At 37.9% G+C, this 18,692-nt stretch overlaps 2 protein-coding genes across 2 annotated transcripts; both read left to right on the forward strand.

Moving 5' to 3' along the window:
• The first annotated feature begins 356 nt into the window (after nt 1-356).
• heg1 (heart development protein with EGF-like domains 1) lies at nt 357-11,850 on the forward strand. Its single transcript, XM_056755102.1, is given in 15 exon segments — nt 357-947; nt 3,210-3,704; nt 3,707-4,738; nt 7,254-7,367; nt 7,592-7,714; nt 7,810-7,901; nt 8,083-8,138; nt 8,217-8,377; nt 8,615-8,749; nt 9,305-9,347; nt 9,473-9,510; nt 9,627-9,671; nt 9,674-9,713; nt 9,807-9,984; nt 10,446-11,850. Coding segments are annotated over 15 exon segments (2,994 nt in total). The 5' UTR covers nt 357-649; the 3' UTR covers nt 10,590-11,850.
• A 1,325-nt stretch (nt 11,851-13,175) lies between these two features.
• Nucleotides 13,176-14,168, forward strand: LOC130427107 (taste receptor type 2 member 8-like). Its single transcript, XM_056754155.1, has one exon. The coding sequence runs from the start codon at nt 13,176-13,178 to the stop codon at nt 14,166-14,168; it is 993 nt and encodes a 330-aa protein (XP_056610133.1).
• The last annotated feature ends 4,524 nt before the right edge of the window (nt 14,169-18,692 follow it).

Consider the following 18,692-nt stretch of genomic DNA (forward strand, 5'->3'; position numbering starts at 1 on the left):
TAGCATACGTTTGTAGGAGTCGATATTAAAGTTGATCAAATTAACAAATGATAATATTGCAAAATATTGTATGTTAACAAACTAGTTATTATAATGCTACTTAAGTTTGCTTTAATGCGAAAGTATACAGTAGTATTTTTCACGTGGGCACGTATAGGGTAATAATTGGAAATGATTCCAAAGTTTGTTATTTTTCATTAATGTTAGCACTATTATTATTTTCAGAAAAGCCATGCCCACCCTTCCCCAACTTTTCACACCTTTCAATGTGCACACTTGAGTCGTGGGATCTAAAATAATATTAGTATCTAGCAATACAATACTATATCTATCGTTTCCAATACCTATTTATAGTGCCAATGTAACAAAAAAAGGATAGCACCTGTTTTGGCATCATGTGACTTTATATCAATCTGAACTGAAGAGTGCGTTCATCCTGAGGAATGGGGTGGAAACCGCTATCGCCTGCCCGAGGGGAGGAGTCAGAACTTGCTCCTGTTTCTCAGTCAATGCCCGAAATAAAACCGCTTCTTGCACGTCAGCTCCAACTTTAAACCCCTCATAAGACGTTTTAAAATGGGAAACCGTTAAAGAGACTTTCCGATGGTGACCCTGACAGCTTTGGCGTGTTATTTCATAGGAAGTACGCATGGTCGCCTTTACGATGGAAACGTGTGCCCGGAGACGCGCTCAACGTGTGACGTTCACTGTATTTTTGCTCGTCCTAAACGCCACGATTGTTGAAAGTTTTTCAACAGATGCGGACACCGATATTCCGTTGAGTACCGAAACTGTTGCTGCTCGAACGACTGGTTTGAAACAAACGACCACTTGGCCGGACATGGGGGCAGCTGCGACGACTGTGGACCTGGAGGAGATGACGGACGTTCCCGCCAGTGTGTCGATAACTGGAGCGCGAGCTGGTAAGACATGCGGTCCACGAGCATGTGATGGTCGAAGCATCTGTTTACAAAATGCGAGCCTCTGACTAGGTTTTAAAATCACATCCCAGGTGTAAAGCTGCCTTGAAGTTCAGACTGTGTGCTGTCACCAGATGGGCCTATTATATGAGATTTATACGATATATAGCGTAGCTGAAACTGACAAGACTTCAAGCAACTGTTTCTATAGGTGTCACCCTGGACATTACATTATTAAACCATTTGGGCATTACATAAATAGGTCCTCATGAAATTTTATTTTAATAAACGTATATTATTCGTATTTGGGGGCGGATTTAGGACTATGTGTATTATCAGTTGAACTTCAATTTCCATGGTTATGTTGACTGTAGTGAGGGAACGGTACCTTTGTATTTAAATGGTTAAATGGCTATAAATACTATAGTGAAAGTAATTTAAGGGTACAGTAAGGGTTTTAAGTAGTAAATGTAGAAGTGTTGCTACATGTTATGGTGCTCATATCTTTGGTTGCTCAAATATACCATTAAAAGTCATTTGACACATTAATATTAAGATGCTGTAAATTGGCTCTTATATATTGCATAGCCAGTGCATCCAGATGTGTATAATCTAGGTGTTTGTTTGGCCAATTTCGAATAAAAAGCAATTGATTATTGATAGTTATACAAAAATAGTTGAACTGGGCCGTAAGCAGGAGTAAATAAATACACAAAATCAGGGGTTTTCAAACTTTTCATGCCAAGGACCCCCAAATATGATGAACCTTTTGAAAGGGACCCCCTTTCTAAAATACTTTATTTGTATAAAGAATCATTTAAACTGTTGAGGAAATAGTTAGTGTGATATTATAAAGGCAACATATTGTTTGTAGAAATCAAACAGCAATAATCTTCACTAGAATTTTGCTACTTTTGCTGTCTTTTGTTTCTCAAACATTTTCTGTGGACCCCAGTTTGAAAACTCCTGGACTAAATTATTTCTAGCTGGCACTGTATTGATCCTTACTAAACCTGGTTTTAGGTATCTGCTCTGTCCACTGGCTGCGAAGTTTTGTTTATAATAATTTATTGTATTTGTATATCTAATTTGATTTAGATTAAATTGGGATGTGAGTGGTATGATGCATTATTCTTGGATTAATGTCCTCTTGAAATGCATGAATGTATGGATAAACGTGATTTAGGAAATATTGATTTTGTTTTGCAATGCAAAAATACTATCCAGATTTATGCAGATGTGAGTGCTATACAGTCTTTATTTGGTGCGTATCAATTTGCCTTGGGTTAAAGGAATATTTCCCTTTTTCCAGCTCATTCTCTATTTCCAAATGACTAGATCATCAGTCTGTAGGTATTTCTCCATCACTATCAGTGTGTAGCAGAACTTGAATTTTTAGGAAGATTCCTGGAATGTGATCAGAAAAACAAAATTTTAGTTATGTAATTTTGATTCTGACATCACCCAAAACATCACAGATCCATATCTGTTGACATTTTTGTAGTTGACAGATTAAAATATTTTGGCAACGATTGTGAGGCGATTTACAAAAAGACTGTGTGTGACATACTTAAATTGCTGCACATAACTGACTGACTTAAAACGTAAAGTCCATTTCATACCTAAAAAATAAATACTTCATTGTACACGGGGCAATTTCAGAGTTATGGGTGTGACTAGTCAAAACGTGAAATATAAACTATAAGAGATGAAGAGAATGTATTTATTACAGTCCAGACATCAGAAATATATCAGTTAGAAAATATACCATGGGCAAATCCATGCAAAGGAATTATGGTATTGTTTATCATACTGGTACTTCTGCCCATCGGGTTTATTTACTACCACCATCTTAAAATAAGTGTCTCTATTCAGTCTGAGGTCCAGTTGATTATATTTCTCCCTGCCTTTGAACTCCATGCAGCAGTGACATTGCTGTATTATGGACTTTGCTTGGTCAGCTGAAGGAAGGAAACAGCAAGTCCCAAAGGGTCAAAAACCCCTCCATTTTTAGAGCCCAAGCTTTTGTTAGGTTAGACGACCGTGGCTGCCAATTGTTCTCCACCCAAAATCATTACATCCGCAGTCACTTCTGAAAACATCTCACACAATTCCAGAGGTTTCCCAAGTATCCTATCATGTGAAGCGCACCCTAGTGGCGGTATTGCTCAAATTGCAGAATTAATGAAGGTAAAATGCCTCAAATTCCCCATTATAGACAATTGATATATTTTACAAATGTCTGACATGCCTATTTGTTTTTTATATTTCCAGACAAACTATCACAAGCTTTCCACATCTCCACAAATACAGCGGACTGGACAACTCAGAAGACCTCAGATGATACCACTGGACATCTACTATCAAACCATGAGCTCACCCATAATGCTACTGCCCAATGGGAGGGTCCGTCTGAAGCATCCTATGGCAGCAGTTCTTTTCCAGCCCTCACAGAGAAACACCTGCTCGTGACGGAGACCCGGACAGTGCAAGATATTCCTGTAACGGACCAAAGAAAGCATTACGCTGACACGGACAGGACTGATTCTATTTCTCGCACCGATAGCACCTACGTCTCCACCACCAGCCGAGTTGGAGAGCGCACCCTGCTCTCTGTGACTTCTAACAGCACCTCTCTATACACAAATGACTCGGACACATCTGAGACTGTGTCTCAAACGTTAAGCTGGGAGGAGGGGACGTCAGGTGCCACCCAGGGAAGGGAAAAAAACGTCAGCGTTGTATCTACAACAATTGATCAAACTGAGCTCACAACTGAAGATCATAGTCGACCAGTGCAACTCAGGGCCAGTTTACAGAGACCGAGGGGGCAAGGGTGTCTCAAGGCACTGAATCGCAGACGAGACAACCTTTTGTGACACGACAGAGGTTTGAGCAAAGTGAAAACCCAAATTCCACACTACCCTTTACAATGACTGACAATGGTAAAGCGGAAACGGATGTTACGTATGTAAGCAGTGAGACGTCTTACACAGAAACCCGTGACTCTGTGTCTTCATCGCCTCCTTTTACCACCGGTGAACACAATGTCTCCAGTACAACCCAGCAAAACCGTGAAACCACAGTGACTGATTCTATGGATACCGGAGCTGATACAGAGTTCTCGACTGGATCTGTCAGCTCCACTAGCCGTGAGGAACCCAAAGGGCCTTCAACCCGTACAATGGAGGATACTACCGTTCAGGTTTTAACCACCGCACCCCCAGCATTTCTGGATGTATCCACCACAGCCGATGACTTGTTTTCCAGGTTCTCCACTCAACAGCCACCCATCATTCCCAAATCGGATGATCCGACCAACACTGAGGTGGTGTCATCATCTGCTGTCCCGGCAACTCAGAGGCCACAAATTACAGAAGAAGCCACTTACGAGACATCTACTCTTGACATATCCACCAGCACTACCGTGACTGCTCCTGTCACCACACGTCAGCTCCAGGCAAGCACCACCCCACCGGCTGAAACCGAGCACACTACACTCGCTACCACCAACACCGCTCATATGCTGGAGACAACAGCATCTTCCACAACTAAGCGTCTGCCTACCTCTCCCACTGGAAAAACACAGGCGCCCAGTACATCCGGCTCCGCGGACGTCACCACCTTGCACTTAGAAACCAGCACAGCCACGCCAGGGAACACGACGGCACACGACAGACATACAACGACACCCTATAGCAAAATCACTCCGACCAGTGGCACTGTGGTTTTTACCACCAGGAGTCACACAGACAAAGAAACCACAGAGATGGGAGTGACAACCACACATATGCCAACAAGGACAACCCCATCACCAGGTGCGTTTGTGTTATTTATATTTGATATACAGTATCAGATTGTTACACCATAGAGTGCTGCAGGGACGATGTAGTTTTGTGGAAGTTATGATCACACTTGTCTTAGCCTCAGACGTCATGCCCAGGGACCGTTGGCTTAACGTGTGATGCGTAAGGCACACTTTTCTGGAAACACTTCAGGACATTCGAAGTCGTCATCTGATTTGTTGAATTTCACAGGAATTCGGGGAGACGCTTACAGTTGCTATAAGAATTCATCGCAATCTACTAAACGCTTATTTCTTAAAAGTATGCAGGGTTCATGGCATAAACTTAGAATAATTATTTTTACACTGTCCTGTTACTGCAGGGATATTTCCATGCCTCTAAACAAGTCGTGGCACAAATGAATCGTGATTGGTTTCTTTTACCTCTCAGTCATATGGCCTCTTGGGCAGCCTTGGCCAAGGAAAGAGGCGATAAGTTTTACGCAAGACTAGGATCACACTGGTTTCATGGACACAAGACATAAAGCTTTTGGATTATCGTACATCATATGGACAAATTATTGGGAGGCCTTCTTGTAATAAACAGGTTTGACTGCTTAAATCTTAAAACTACTGCATATTCTGGAGAACTGTGTTCTTCTATGTTTATAGCAACAGTTTAGGCAGCGCCATTTTCTATTTCTATGTCCCTGTGCACAAGATCCAGAAAGAAATGATTGATTCCTTCTAATGTGGAAGAACTTGACTGTTCTGCAATAAAGGCCAGACGTGAAACAAGCTGAACACCTTGGAGTCAAACACTCATCACCCAAACTCAGAAATTGAACAAAGGGGTACAGTCATTTCGGAACAGAAAAAAGTCATTTTAAAACTCTTGCAACAAAGATGGCTTTTTTTTAATATAGTATATTATGATACAGCATATTAAAATTTGTTTTTATTCAAGTTAATGAAATAGATAAACATGTTTATTAGAAAGGGGTCACTTATATGGTAAAATAAACTCTAGAATCAACAGAAGTCGATCAAGATAAACACAACTTTCATGAGTTTTGAACCCTGAATACAATTGGCAGAAATAAAAAGCTTACTTGGCATATGATAGATTTTACGATCATGTTATCGATCCGAAAGGATACCGCAGTGTTGTTCTATCTTTTTTATACGCCAAAACGGATAGATCTAACTATCCTGCAGACTTGGATGTCAGAGGGAAGAACAGCAGACAGGAGCCAAAGTTTATTGTAGGGTGAAAATATACAATAGTTGCGTTCAGATGCCCATTCTAACTCTGTCTAGAGTTCACTCTATCTACATCTAACTTTGTCCGAATTCGTCCGACTAGAAATACATTGAGAAGGTTTTATTATATAGAGAGCGGAAAATTACTGCTTCACAACATTGTCTTGTGAAGCTATTATGAACCTTGAGAATGAGACCACTGCAAACTCAATCAACTTATGAAGATAAATACAAATGTATCATCCAACAGAATGTAGAATGTACCATCAAGAAAAGTTGTATAGAATAATCCATAACTAATGAAGTAAATATGTAGCAAAATAAAGAATAATAATAAACAATAACAATGATAAAGAAATAAAATACATCAAAAAAAGTTTGTCTGTGCTCTTAAGTCAGAATAACATCATATTTAGGAAATACACACACACAGACAGGTTGCTTTTAAGAAATTCTGATCCTACGATCTATCAGCTATAAAGAAAGTAAAACATCACAGATGCTTAACATCAACGTCAACACCATCATGCTTTCTTACTCTTTCAAACTTTATTTCAAACATATTTTCTTATACGGAAGTCATTCTGTGGATAAATCTCCATCCAGATTTTACTGTCAACTGTATCTTTGTTGCTTTGTTTTCTTGTTGCAAGATTTTTACACGTAATTACATTTAATGTCCCTTGAAATGGCTACCTAGTTTAGATTATACTTCTCTTTATCTTTAAAAAACTAAGTGTGAGGTATAACTGGTGAGTTTTGTTAAATAAAATGAAAATATCTTGAGATTTTGTTACACCACATACCTCATTTCAGGCATTTAACAAAAAAACATTCATTTCATGATGACAGTACCAAAAGTGCTAAAATGCTAACACATTTTCAGGTTTTGCCCTACATAACAGACCTACGAGAAAGACTGCAGCACTCTTTAAGTTATTTGTAGACTGTTTTAGCAGCAACAACATAAACAAACGTAATGTGACCCAAACTTAACTTCCGGTAGACTTCCATTCGGCCTTAATGCAGACAAGTCAAGTTCTTCCCCATGAGACCATAGCTGTTGGTTGAGTAGTTTAAATTCAATATGAAACAATTAAATATTAACTTGGATTAATATGAATTAAATATAAATTAAATTGTTATATTATAACCAAACATAGAGTGGAAGTTAACTTTGTGTGTCCGATGAAACCGGTATCAGGAAATCTCGCCATCACTGTCTTTATACTGTGAAAACAAATAAAGTTTTGTCTTATTTATTATCTACTTCTGGCTCCTTAAAGGTCCTGTGTGTGGGCCTGACACTTGTGCTAATGGAGGCCACTGTGTTAGAACGGCCGAGGCAAGTTTACACTGTCAGTGTCTGCCTGCATGGACTGGACCCTCCTGTACTGTGGGTAAGCAGCTCACTTTAATGCACACTAAAATGCAAACTAAATAACGATTCGCATAGGATTTGTCAACATCACATCCCTCAATGCTATTTTTAATTTTATGAAATTTTGAATGAAAGTTTTATCTATATCTTCTGACGTTTTAACTACCCTAATCACATTTTTACGTTTAATGTTAAGCCAGGGATTTTAAAGGAAATGGATTCATCGAATTGTGTTTTTCACAGACGTGAATGAGTGTGTCAATAGTCCGTGTCCCCACGGTTCAGTGTGCGTCAACACAGGTGGCTCTTTCAGCTGTGAATGTGCCCTGGGCTTTGACCTGGAGGATGGCCGCAGCTGTACGCAAGGTATGTGGTTAGCTGTCCACAGTGAAAGAACATCAAGAGCCGTAAATAAAGGTATTATGGCGTCAGTCACTCAATTGTTACGCTTTATTCTGCAGTGAAGACATTTTTGGGCACCTTCACAGTCAACAACTCCATGCACCTCAGAAGCTCAAATCTACATGAGCTGCACAGAGAGATCCTACAGCTGGTATGCAACCGGATGCTGTATGTTACAATATATTCACCTGACCTATCCACCTTTAAACCACACAGCCAAATCAGATTTGAAACTATTAGGGAAATCGAGATACGATTTGTTAAACATGATAAGGTGATGTATTAATCTTCCACAGGCTGTTTAACATGTGGGTGTGTGTTTTTTTTTCCAGCTCAATGCCTCTCTCTCCATCTTCCACGGTTACAGACGTTCCATCTTGAGTAAAAAGTGAGTTTCTACAAGTCCTAGCGTTCTTGGATCTGTTCTTTGTCACCGAGTGTTTATGAATGTGTTGTTCATGTACAGAGATGGAGACCTCGTGCAGATCTCAGCTGTGAACATGTTTTCACTCTCTGCCAACGTAACCAGCACTGACATCGACAACAGCATCCAGATGTCCCTGAGCAACTGCAGCCGGACATACTCGCACTGTACCATAAAACTTCAGCACCAGCTGTCTTATCACGGTACCACTCATGGCCCACTGCCCGCATCATGCTTTAATCTCAAAACTGCTCTCTCTTCTCATGTCACTAGTCCACTCCACCACTTCTGAGACACGATAACACCAGTCACACGTCATGCATGGATAAAAATGTCTTTAAAGTGCTCTTGCATGTGCCAATTTTTTTTATAATATTTTGAAAACCTTTTTGAGTTTCTTTGAAGAAGCCATCTGTTCTCAATCTCTTCTCTCTGTTTAGTGGAGAGTTTATGCTTGACCCAGAAGACAAAGTGTGATCCTCAGTACTCTGTGTGCTCGGATGTTAGCGGCACACCGTCCTGCCAGTGCCTTCCAGGATACTTCAAAAAGAACCTAGGGGACATGACCTGCAGAGGTAAGGTTTGCTTCTGTCTCTCTCAATCTCTCCCTCTATATATAAATATATATATGTTTTTTTTTGGTTGACTACCTCTACACTGCCACTGTCAAGAACATTAAAGGGACAGTCCACCTAAAAAGGAAAATTATGTCATGAATTACTCATCCTCAAGTTGTTCCAAACCTGTATAAATAAAGATATTTGGCAAAATGTTTGCCACTGAGGTTTCTTGGGCACCATTGACCATAGTAGAAAAAATATTGTTTATATTTTTTTGTTCTGTTGAACACATAATGCGATATTTTGAAGAACTTCGTAAAACAAACAGTAACCGGGGCATTTTTGAGTACCATAACTACCCCAGAAATCTCAGTTGCTTATATTCTTCTAAATATCTTTCTTTGTGTACAACCAAACAAAGAATTGTATACAGTTTTGGGGCAATTTGAGGATGAGTAATTCATGACAGGATTTTCATTTTGGGTGGAGTATCCCTTTCATTTGTTCAGTGACTACACAACATCCTGCAATGTTTACGAATGTAATATTTCTGTCTGATGTCATTTTTAGACTGTGGAGATGGACTTAAGCTTGTAAATGGAAAATGTGTTGAGTAAGTATGATGTATTCATGTATTTTACACACCTACATTACTTTTAATCACATTACATTGACAGGAATAAACACAAGTTTAGTCAAGTTTTGTTTATGCATCAATACTTGTATTCACTCATGCAGGTGCATGTTTGGATTTGGAGGATTCAACTGCAGCAATTGTAAGATTTCGTATTTGTTTTTATTACATTAGATTGACACCAAGAATTCAATATTTTGAATATTTTGAATTTTACGAAATGATTTATGTTGCTGATGTAATGTTTTTGATATGCAGTCTATAAGTTGATAGCTGTGGTGGTGTCTCCTGCCGGTGGAGCTCTGCTCTAATTGTCATCATCGCTCTTATAGTCACCTGCTGCAGGTAAGTAAATTCCTGTTGAGTTACTTGTTTGATACAGATATTCAGAATATAAAGTACAGGTATCTAAACTGCCTTTCTTCACTGCCCTCACAGAAAGGACAAAAACGACATCAATAAAATCATCTTCAAAAGCGGAGACCTTCAGATGTCGCCCTACGCAGAGTTTCCTAAGAGTAACCGTGTGTCTATGGAGTGGGGCAGAGAGACCATAGAGATGCAAGAGAACGGCAGCACCAAAAATCTCCTGCAAATGACTGACATCTACTATTCGGTGTGTGATCACGTGTGTTTTAATGGCTTATTTGAGTCGTATTCATAGGCCGCACATTTTGTGTTAATGTAATGTTGCTACAATAGCAACAGCCTACAGCTAGAAAAGATGGACAATATAACATAGCAGAAAATGGTTTATTTTGTTTAATTTATGGTAAATGTAAAATGTTTAGGATCTCTTTTTTGTTTTGAACATAACATACATTTGAACACAGGAAAGAGAACCTAAAAATAGTATAAAACGTGAGCTATCATTCTTGACCAAGTCATTTAAGGATATTTGACCCGAAAATGTGGTCATCATTTACTCGCCTGTACAACTTTCTTTCTTCTGCATAACACAAAATATATTTTGACAAAATTAATTTAAATTTTTGGGCAAACTATCACTTTAAACTTGATTTGCTCCATGGAGCAGTAGATAAAAAGCTAACATGTGACTCAAATTCTCTCTTGTAGCCTGCATTGAGAAACGCAGACTTGGAGCGAAACGGTCTGCATCCGTTTTCCGGTCTTCCTGGCTCACGGCATTCCTGCATCTACCCTGCCTCTTGGAATCCTTCCTTCATAAGCGATGATTCACGGCGGAGGGACTACTTTTGATGGCTTTCTGATGCTGCATACAAACTCTCAGCGTTGTTTGACCTGTCACAGATTTAAAGACTGACCACTAAATGGGCCATTGAATGTGAAAATGAGCTGGCAGGAAAAAACAATTTTCGCTGTGTGCGATTGAGAGCACCGAGAGCTCTTCCGAGGTCAATTTAGCATGTGCCAACCCAGGACCACAATGAAACCTTAGTTTCTGGTGTGGAGCTGATGAGTACAAACAATGAGATTTCATTTATTTGTTCTCACGGCACCCAGCAAAGCATTTGTTCTTCAGTATACTCTGTGAATTTAGCTTTGATTGGTGAAGAACAACACAAGATGACTGAGCTGGAGTATAACTTTTATGTAGTAAAACTTTGCACTATGAACTCCTCACACCGATGTCAAATGGAGGAAGCCATAAATGTATTTATATGTTAAATATCCTACTGGTTTGTTAAGGTGTTATGGTTGAATGTGTGAGGAGATATTCGGATTGGTGTTTGGAAAAGTTCACCCAAAAATGAAAATTCTGTCATCTTTTACTCACCGTTTTTTTATTTTCTTTTTTTTGTGAAACACAAATGGAAATTGTTTTTGGCAGAATGTCCAAGCTGCTGCTTGACATACAATGAAAGTGAACGGTGACCAATGTCAGTCAAGATTTCCACGGCGTATACAACCGAATTTGAAAAAACTGATGTTGTCTATGTGTTGCATGGACTACTTTTGGGATGCTCTGGTGATGAGCTTGACATCCTCTGGTGTCCATCCACTTTTATAACAGGTTTGTCAATTGGGAAGTAAACGATGACACATTTTTAGTGAACTTTTCTTTAAAGCTGTGTAGGTGTGGGAGTCACGCTGGAGAAACCTGTGTTAAAGCTGGTAAGATTTTGATGCTATTACTGAATGCATTGTTCATAAGAAATGTAGCAAGAATCACAGTAATAATCATAAAACACAATGCTGCCTTGTTTTTTATAATTTATTCTATTTAAATTTTCCAATACTGTAGTATTACCTGAGGACCTTCCATAAGCCCTCAGTGAATATATGATTTTATGAATGCTTAATGGTGCATAAGAGAATGAGCATCACCTGGTGACGGGTGTCTTTATCATGAGATGTGCTATATTTTTAATCTTTCATATCACGCTTCTTTTTTAGCTCTGTACTATTTTTCCCATCCCCTGTGGATGGTCACTTGAATCTGGCGTTGTAGTCAGACTTGTATTTTAAAATAAAAGAAATGTTTGATTTCTAATGTTAATGTTTGTTTGACTGACTTAAATACATTTTAATAGCAACAAGTCTCCTCTTCCCCAAAGCATTTTTGCAACAAAACTCCAATTCGCTTTTTTAAAATGCAAATCAAAATAGATTAAGATCATGGTTTATAGAGTTTGACAATGAGCCTTGACACAATTAAACATTCTACCATTGAAATGAAGCGTTCACAGTCAAATGACCACTAGTAGGAATAGTTATCAGAAACCTATTTTACGTTATTTGTTTATATCAATCATGTACTATTTATTGAGTGGTTAACAGCTGTAATAGTAGTTTAAATAAAAGAATTATAAAGTGATGTGAAAAAGTATTAGCCCCTTCCTGATTTTTTGTTTTTCTGCATGTTGGTCATGCTTAAATGATCCAGATCATCAAACTCATTTTTATTTTACACAAAGAAAACTAGAGTAAATGCAAAATGCAGTTTTTAAACGTGGTTTTATTTATGAAGGGAACTAACTATCCAAACATTTCTGACCCTATGTGAAAAAGTAATTGCACCCTAATAACTAGTTGTGCCACCTATGGTGTCTTTCACATCGCTGTGGAGGAATTTTGGCCCAATCTTCTTTTCAGAATTTTTTTAGTTCAGCCATATTGGAGGCTCTTCGGCCTTTTTAAGGTCATACCACAACATTTCAATTGGATTTAAGTCCGGACTTTGACTAGGCCACTCCAAAACCTTTATATTTACCTTAGCCATTCAGAGGTGGGATTGCTGGTGTGTTTTGGATCATTGTCCTGCTGCATAACCCAAGTGTGTTTAAGCTTGAGGTCACAAACCGATGGCCGGACATTCTCTTTTAGGATTTTCTGGTAGAGCGCAGAATTAATGGTACCATCAATTATGGCCAGTCGTCCAGGTCCTGAAGCTGCAAAGCATGCAGCCCCAGACCATCACACTACATCCACCATGTTTGACTGTTGGTATGATGTTCTCTTTCTTATTGTAGAATCATGAATACTGGCCTCAACTGAAGCGAGAAAGGCCTGCAGTTCTTTAGATGGGGTCACATAGGGTCAGAAATGTTTGGATAGTTTTTTCCCTTAATAAATAAAACCATCATTTAAAACTGCATTTTGTATTTACTCTGTTTTTCTTTGAGTAATATGAAAATTTGTTTGATGATCTGAATCATTTAAGAATGACAAACATGCAAAAAAACAAAAAACATACTTTCATGTATTTTAGTAATAGGTTTCCTCAAGGCTTTAATGTGGCTATTATAAATATTTAAATTAGGGGCGGATCATTCACACAATCGGATATAAAAAAACATGTTGCCTTCAGTGGCCAATGCAAAAATGAGTTCCTTCATTGTTGAAATGAGTCCGTTGGCATTTGCCATAGTGAATGTGCCTGTTTCTGTCACCACATCCCTGATGAACATGTTTTTTGTCTACTGCATGTTTTCTTCGGACGGATCAGAAAAGGGCCTAAAGCCTCCTCTGAATGTCTTGGTCGGATCTCTTATTGGGTGCAACCTGCTTCTGAACATCTGTAATCTTGTGTTTGTGATCTATAAAACCGTGTACGTGCCTTTATGGGCATACATTGCTTCATGTGCCCTTATTCTGTATGCCATGAGGACCAGTTTCACTGCCTCTCTCGGCCTCAATGTGATTTATTACTTTCAGATTGTTCCTGCCCGGCACCCTTGTTTGATCTGGGTGAAGACGCACATCAAACTCTTCATGTATTGCATGTTGGTCTTTGACAGAATCTTCTTTTCATTTGGATTTATTTTACAAGTTGTCCCAGGAAGAGTTTTTATTTCTGCGGCGGACTATAATTCATCGAGCATCTTGACCAGTAGAGGTCTAATACTGCGGTATTATCTGACACTGACAGACTTCTGGCTTAGATGTTGCTATTGTTTCATTTGTCTCGGCATTATGGTGGCATCCAACACCTCCACGGCTCTCTACCTATGGAAGCATGTGAAGAGCATGGAGAACTCTAGTTCTTTGACTGCTCTTCATTACCGGAAGCAGAAGAGAGTGACTGTACTGAGCATTATCCAAACAGTGCTTTTCTTTGTCTCCTCAGGCTGGCTGATAACAGATGAACTCATGTTTCGCTTTAATATCAATTTTAATCCAACTGGTCATGTGCTGTTTTCTATTGTGGCATTTTATGCTTTTGGTACATCCATCATTTTAGGTGTTGGTCAGTCAAAATTTAGGCTTCGGGCTGTAGATATAGTGAAAAAAATCGGTCGAATAGTCTTACGGAGTAACCTGAATGTGGGTGATGGAAACGTAAACTTTCGTCTCGGTGATACCGGAAAGGGTTAAAGGCTAACATCTGTTTAGAACAGAGGATAGTAATTGACTATAAATTTAGGGTCAGATTATCAATGTAATAGATTATGGCATTGCATTGTAAAATTGTTTTCTCCCAGTTGCAAACCACATTATGTCAAAGGCATTAAAGTGATTTCTACAAATTTCCTTTTGACATGTTGACATACATTTAGCAGAAAATTGCATCATGTTTTCACTGTTTTGTTTTGTGTTTAAGGTACAGTAGATCTGAGTTCATAAATGTATATAAAAACTGCTTAATGTTCAATTGCTATAGATATAAACAAATTTAAAAACAACTAACAACTTGTGTGAATGTATAAAAATCGGCATTGGTACATTGACAATTGCATAAATTTAACACTGCTATTTTAAGCATTTCCCTTTGTCTGTGTTCTGTCTATAATTTCATTTTTGTTTTAATTTTCAGCTGGGTTTTTGAAAATGGTTGACCTCTGCTATATTATTAAAAGTTTCAATTTTTATGTAAACCTGCCCTAAGGTCAGGCATTGAAATATTGATCCCATTGGTTTGTGTTCCAACTCTAAATACTGCAATGCCATCCTGTGGAATAATTTAATATTACAATCATTCTATTTTCAAAGAACTTCAAGTCTGTACATGCACTTAGCTAGAACCAGAAATACACTTGCCAACGTACCTTTAGTCCTTTATAATATGCAATGTCAAACTATGTTAAATCTAAAGATGAGTTTATAAATAAAGTTCTCTTTTCATTTCGATAAAATGGTTTTCTTTCAGTTGACATGAGAGCATAACTATATGATGAACGCACGCAAACACAACACCTATAGGATTAAGACATTTAGTAAAGTTGCCATTTTGTTACCAAGTTATTTTTTATATAACTTTTCAATATTAAATATTACATTTGTTCATTGCTGAATTCTATTATCATCAAAAACAGTTTACAGCCAATGATAATGATGCAAGTCATATTAGGTGAGTTAGATTATTATGTATGTTTTATGTAATTTGTTTTTATGGCTTCCAGCAGAGCATTAGTCTTGATTGGTGGAGAACACAAGATGACTACTGTCAGTGTAACTGCATATACAATATTAAACAATAGAACTTATTATATTGCTACGTTCAAATTTACACTATGAACTCCTCCCACATATAATATTATGTCAAATGGAGTAAGCCATAATATTTATGCTACATATCCTAAAATATCATTAAAGAAAAAGATCCCACAAAAATTGAAATTCTGTCAAGACTTTAATGTGTGAAACACAAAAGCAGATTACGTTTAACACATGTTCTGGGTGTTCAAATGTGACGATTTATATTGCAACACCTTTGAATCACAGTAAATATCATAAAATGCAATGCTTTCTTGATTTTTTAAATTCCGTTAGGGGTTAGGACATCCTATTAACCCTTAATGTATATTTGTTTGTTTTTATAGATACTGAATGGTACACAAAAGGTTGAATGGGCATCATGAATGGCAGATGACTATTTAACCAAATGTTTTTTTTAGATTATATTTACTCTTTTATGTGAAATGTATATTCAAATGCATTGGTATTTTCCTCTCCTCCACATATATACAAAATACATTTAACTTATTGTCATTTTAAATACAATTTATGGGATCCAATCTCTTCTTACTTGAAACATCAAGTGCGACAAAACTGCAGTTTACGTTTCAAAAGGCAAATGAGAATAGATTAAAATCACGATTCATTGACTTTTACAATGAGCCATGACAAGAGTTAATATTCGTTCACAGCAAAATGACCACTCCTTTGAATAGTAATCAAAAACCTATAACATATTATTTGTTTATTCAATTCAGGTACGATCTATGTTTGTGTTTAATGGCTCTAGTATTGTTTAAATGAGATTTTTTCCCCACATCATTTCCTAATATGGTCCCTGAGGGTCTTAATGAGGCTTTTTGACCGTTATAAATATATTTACATTAGGGGTGGGCCAGTCACACAGTGTGGATATAAACCATCTTGTTGTTCTTGAGTGGCCAATGCAAAAATGACTTCCTCCTATGTTGAGATGAGTTCTTTGGCATTTGCCATAGTGGATGTGCCTGCTTCTGCCACAACTATCCTGATGAACATGTTTTTCATCTACTGTATGTTTTCTTCAGAGAACGGATCAGAAATCTGCCAAAAGCCTCCTCTGAATGTCTTGGTCGGATCTCTTATTGGGTGCAACCTGCTTCTGAACATCTGCAACCTTCTGTTTGTTATGTATGGCTTTGTTGATGTGCCTGCACGGATGTACATTATTTCAGCTGCACTAATAATGTATGCCATGAGGACCAGTGTTACTGCGTCTCTTGGGGTCAATGTGTTTTATTACTTTCAGATTGTCCCTGGCCGGCACCCTTGTTTTATCTGGCTGAAGACGCACATCAAACTCTTCATGTATTTGATGCTGTTTTTTGACCGAATTTTCTTTTTCTTTTCATTCTTGTTGCATGTTATCCCAAGCAGAGCTTTCATCTCTGTGGTGTACTTTAATTCATCCAGCATTCCCAACTATAACAAGGATGGCTTAATTGTTCGGAACAATCTCTTATTGACAGACTTTTCGCTGAGATGTATCTATTTTTGGTGTTGTCTTGGCATTATGCTGGCATCTAACACGGCCACTGCTCATTATCTATGGAGGCATGTGAAGAGCATGGAGGGGAACAGCAATTCAGCTTTTCGTTACCGGAACCAAAAGAGAGTGACTATACTCAGCATTACACAAACTGTGCTTTTCTTTTTTTGCACCGGTTGGATACTGGCAGATGAACTCATTTATCGGTTTGATTTAGTATTGTTTGATCCAAGTGGTCACATACTTTGTTCCGTTTTGGTATTTTACTCTTTTGGCACAACCATCATCTTGGGTTTAGGTCAGTCAAAATTTAGGCTTCGGGCTGTTGTTTTTGTGAAAAAACTTTTTAGACTCTCTCACGAAGTACATGAAAGTGAATGACATCAAAAGTAAAATGAAATTAGGATAACGAGTGTAAAAAATTGCCATAATTTGCAGAAAATTTTGATAGATCATTGTACCTTGGACTAAATTTTGTCAGGGTTTTAGTAAATGATTATGACATGTATGCATACATTTAGCATTTCTTTTATTTACTTGCTTGTGTAGGTAATTCTTACTCAATTTTACACTTTGGCGAACATGTTTAGCCAGATTTTTTTGACTGTATTGGAAACATTGCAAACGTATATTTAAAAACCGCTTACTGTTAAAATTCTACCTGCTAGATCTATTTTAACTTTAAATATATTCAAGGACTTTTCAGTGCATGAAAAATGAGCATGAGTGCATTTATATATATGATACTACAATCAGATTCTTATAAAAATGCATATTTCCTCTTCTGTCTGATTCTACAATCAGATTCTTATAAAAATACATTTTCCTCTGTCTGTCTGATTCTCTATAATACGTTTTTAGTTAGTATTTTAGATGTTTTGTATCATTAATTATGAAAGATCTATTTTGTTTCTAGAAAATCTGCATGCAGCACAGAATAGAAATCTGTTTAAATCATTTCAAGGCATTCTGTTATATAAGGCAATGCGAATATTGATTCCTTGGCACTGGTTGCATATACTTCGAATACAGCAATGCCATCATGTGGAATAGTTGAATATTACAACCAGTTTATGTTCAGAGTTGTTCAGGAAGGTGTCGGGTCTGTACATGCACAGGGACAAACTTAAAGATGCTTTGTTCAACTTTCCCAGTGTAGAACATTTAGATCAAATTTAATAGTAATCGTCTCACACTCCAATCTATTCGTTGGCTATTTACTTTAAATGATATCTGTTTACCACAAATATGTAGGCTATCTCATAACGTGTCTGGACTTGATATAATCTCCCTGTTTTCACTGGTTATCACAAGCACTGCCAAATAGCTCTAAATTACTATATTTTGTCACTATAAATGATTTTTAAATCAATTATTTGCTCTCTGGATACTGATCTGTGACGATCCCGTCCTTTCTTATCTTAGATTTCGTGCCTTGGGGACAGTGTTGTTACATTATCATGTCTTGTGTATGTTTTGTTTTATGTGGAGACACGTGGCGGTATGTTTTGATAATTCGCCGCGTGTCCTCCTGTTTTTCGTTTAGCTCCGCCCCTTTGATTCTCCTTTAGTGTCCCATTAGTGTCTTATCTCCCTCACCTGTTCCTTCTTCCCGCCAGATTTCCCATTAGTGTTTAGTCTTGTCACCTGCCCTTCTCAGTCCCTGCGCAATCTCCCCTCGTTATCATGTCCCTACCTCTGTTTCCTTCACACCTCGTCGGTTCATTATTGTCTATCTAGTCTATCCCCGCGTTACCCTTCCTGAAGTATTTGGATTACCCAGTTCCAGTGTCCTGCCCTTGAGTTCTGTCTGTGGGTTTCGTGTTTTGGACTCATTATTTATAAGCCGTTTTGTTCCTCTCGTGGAAAGATTACTGTTTGTAATACGAGTCTCTGTTTTATGGAAGCCCGTTTCC

The sequence above is a fragment of the Triplophysa dalaica genome, chromosome 8 (genome assembly GCF_015846415.1).
Source record: "Triplophysa dalaica isolate WHDGS20190420 chromosome 8, ASM1584641v1, whole genome shotgun sequence".
Taxonomy (NCBI): domain Eukaryota; kingdom Metazoa; phylum Chordata; class Actinopteri; order Cypriniformes; family Nemacheilidae; genus Triplophysa; species Triplophysa dalaica.

Excerpts from the sequence above, each read along its gene's own strand:
- LOC130427107 (XM_056754155.1), top strand. The coding sequence starts at position 13,176 with ATGAGTTCCTTCATTGTTGAAATGAGTCCGTTGGCATTTGCCATAGTG.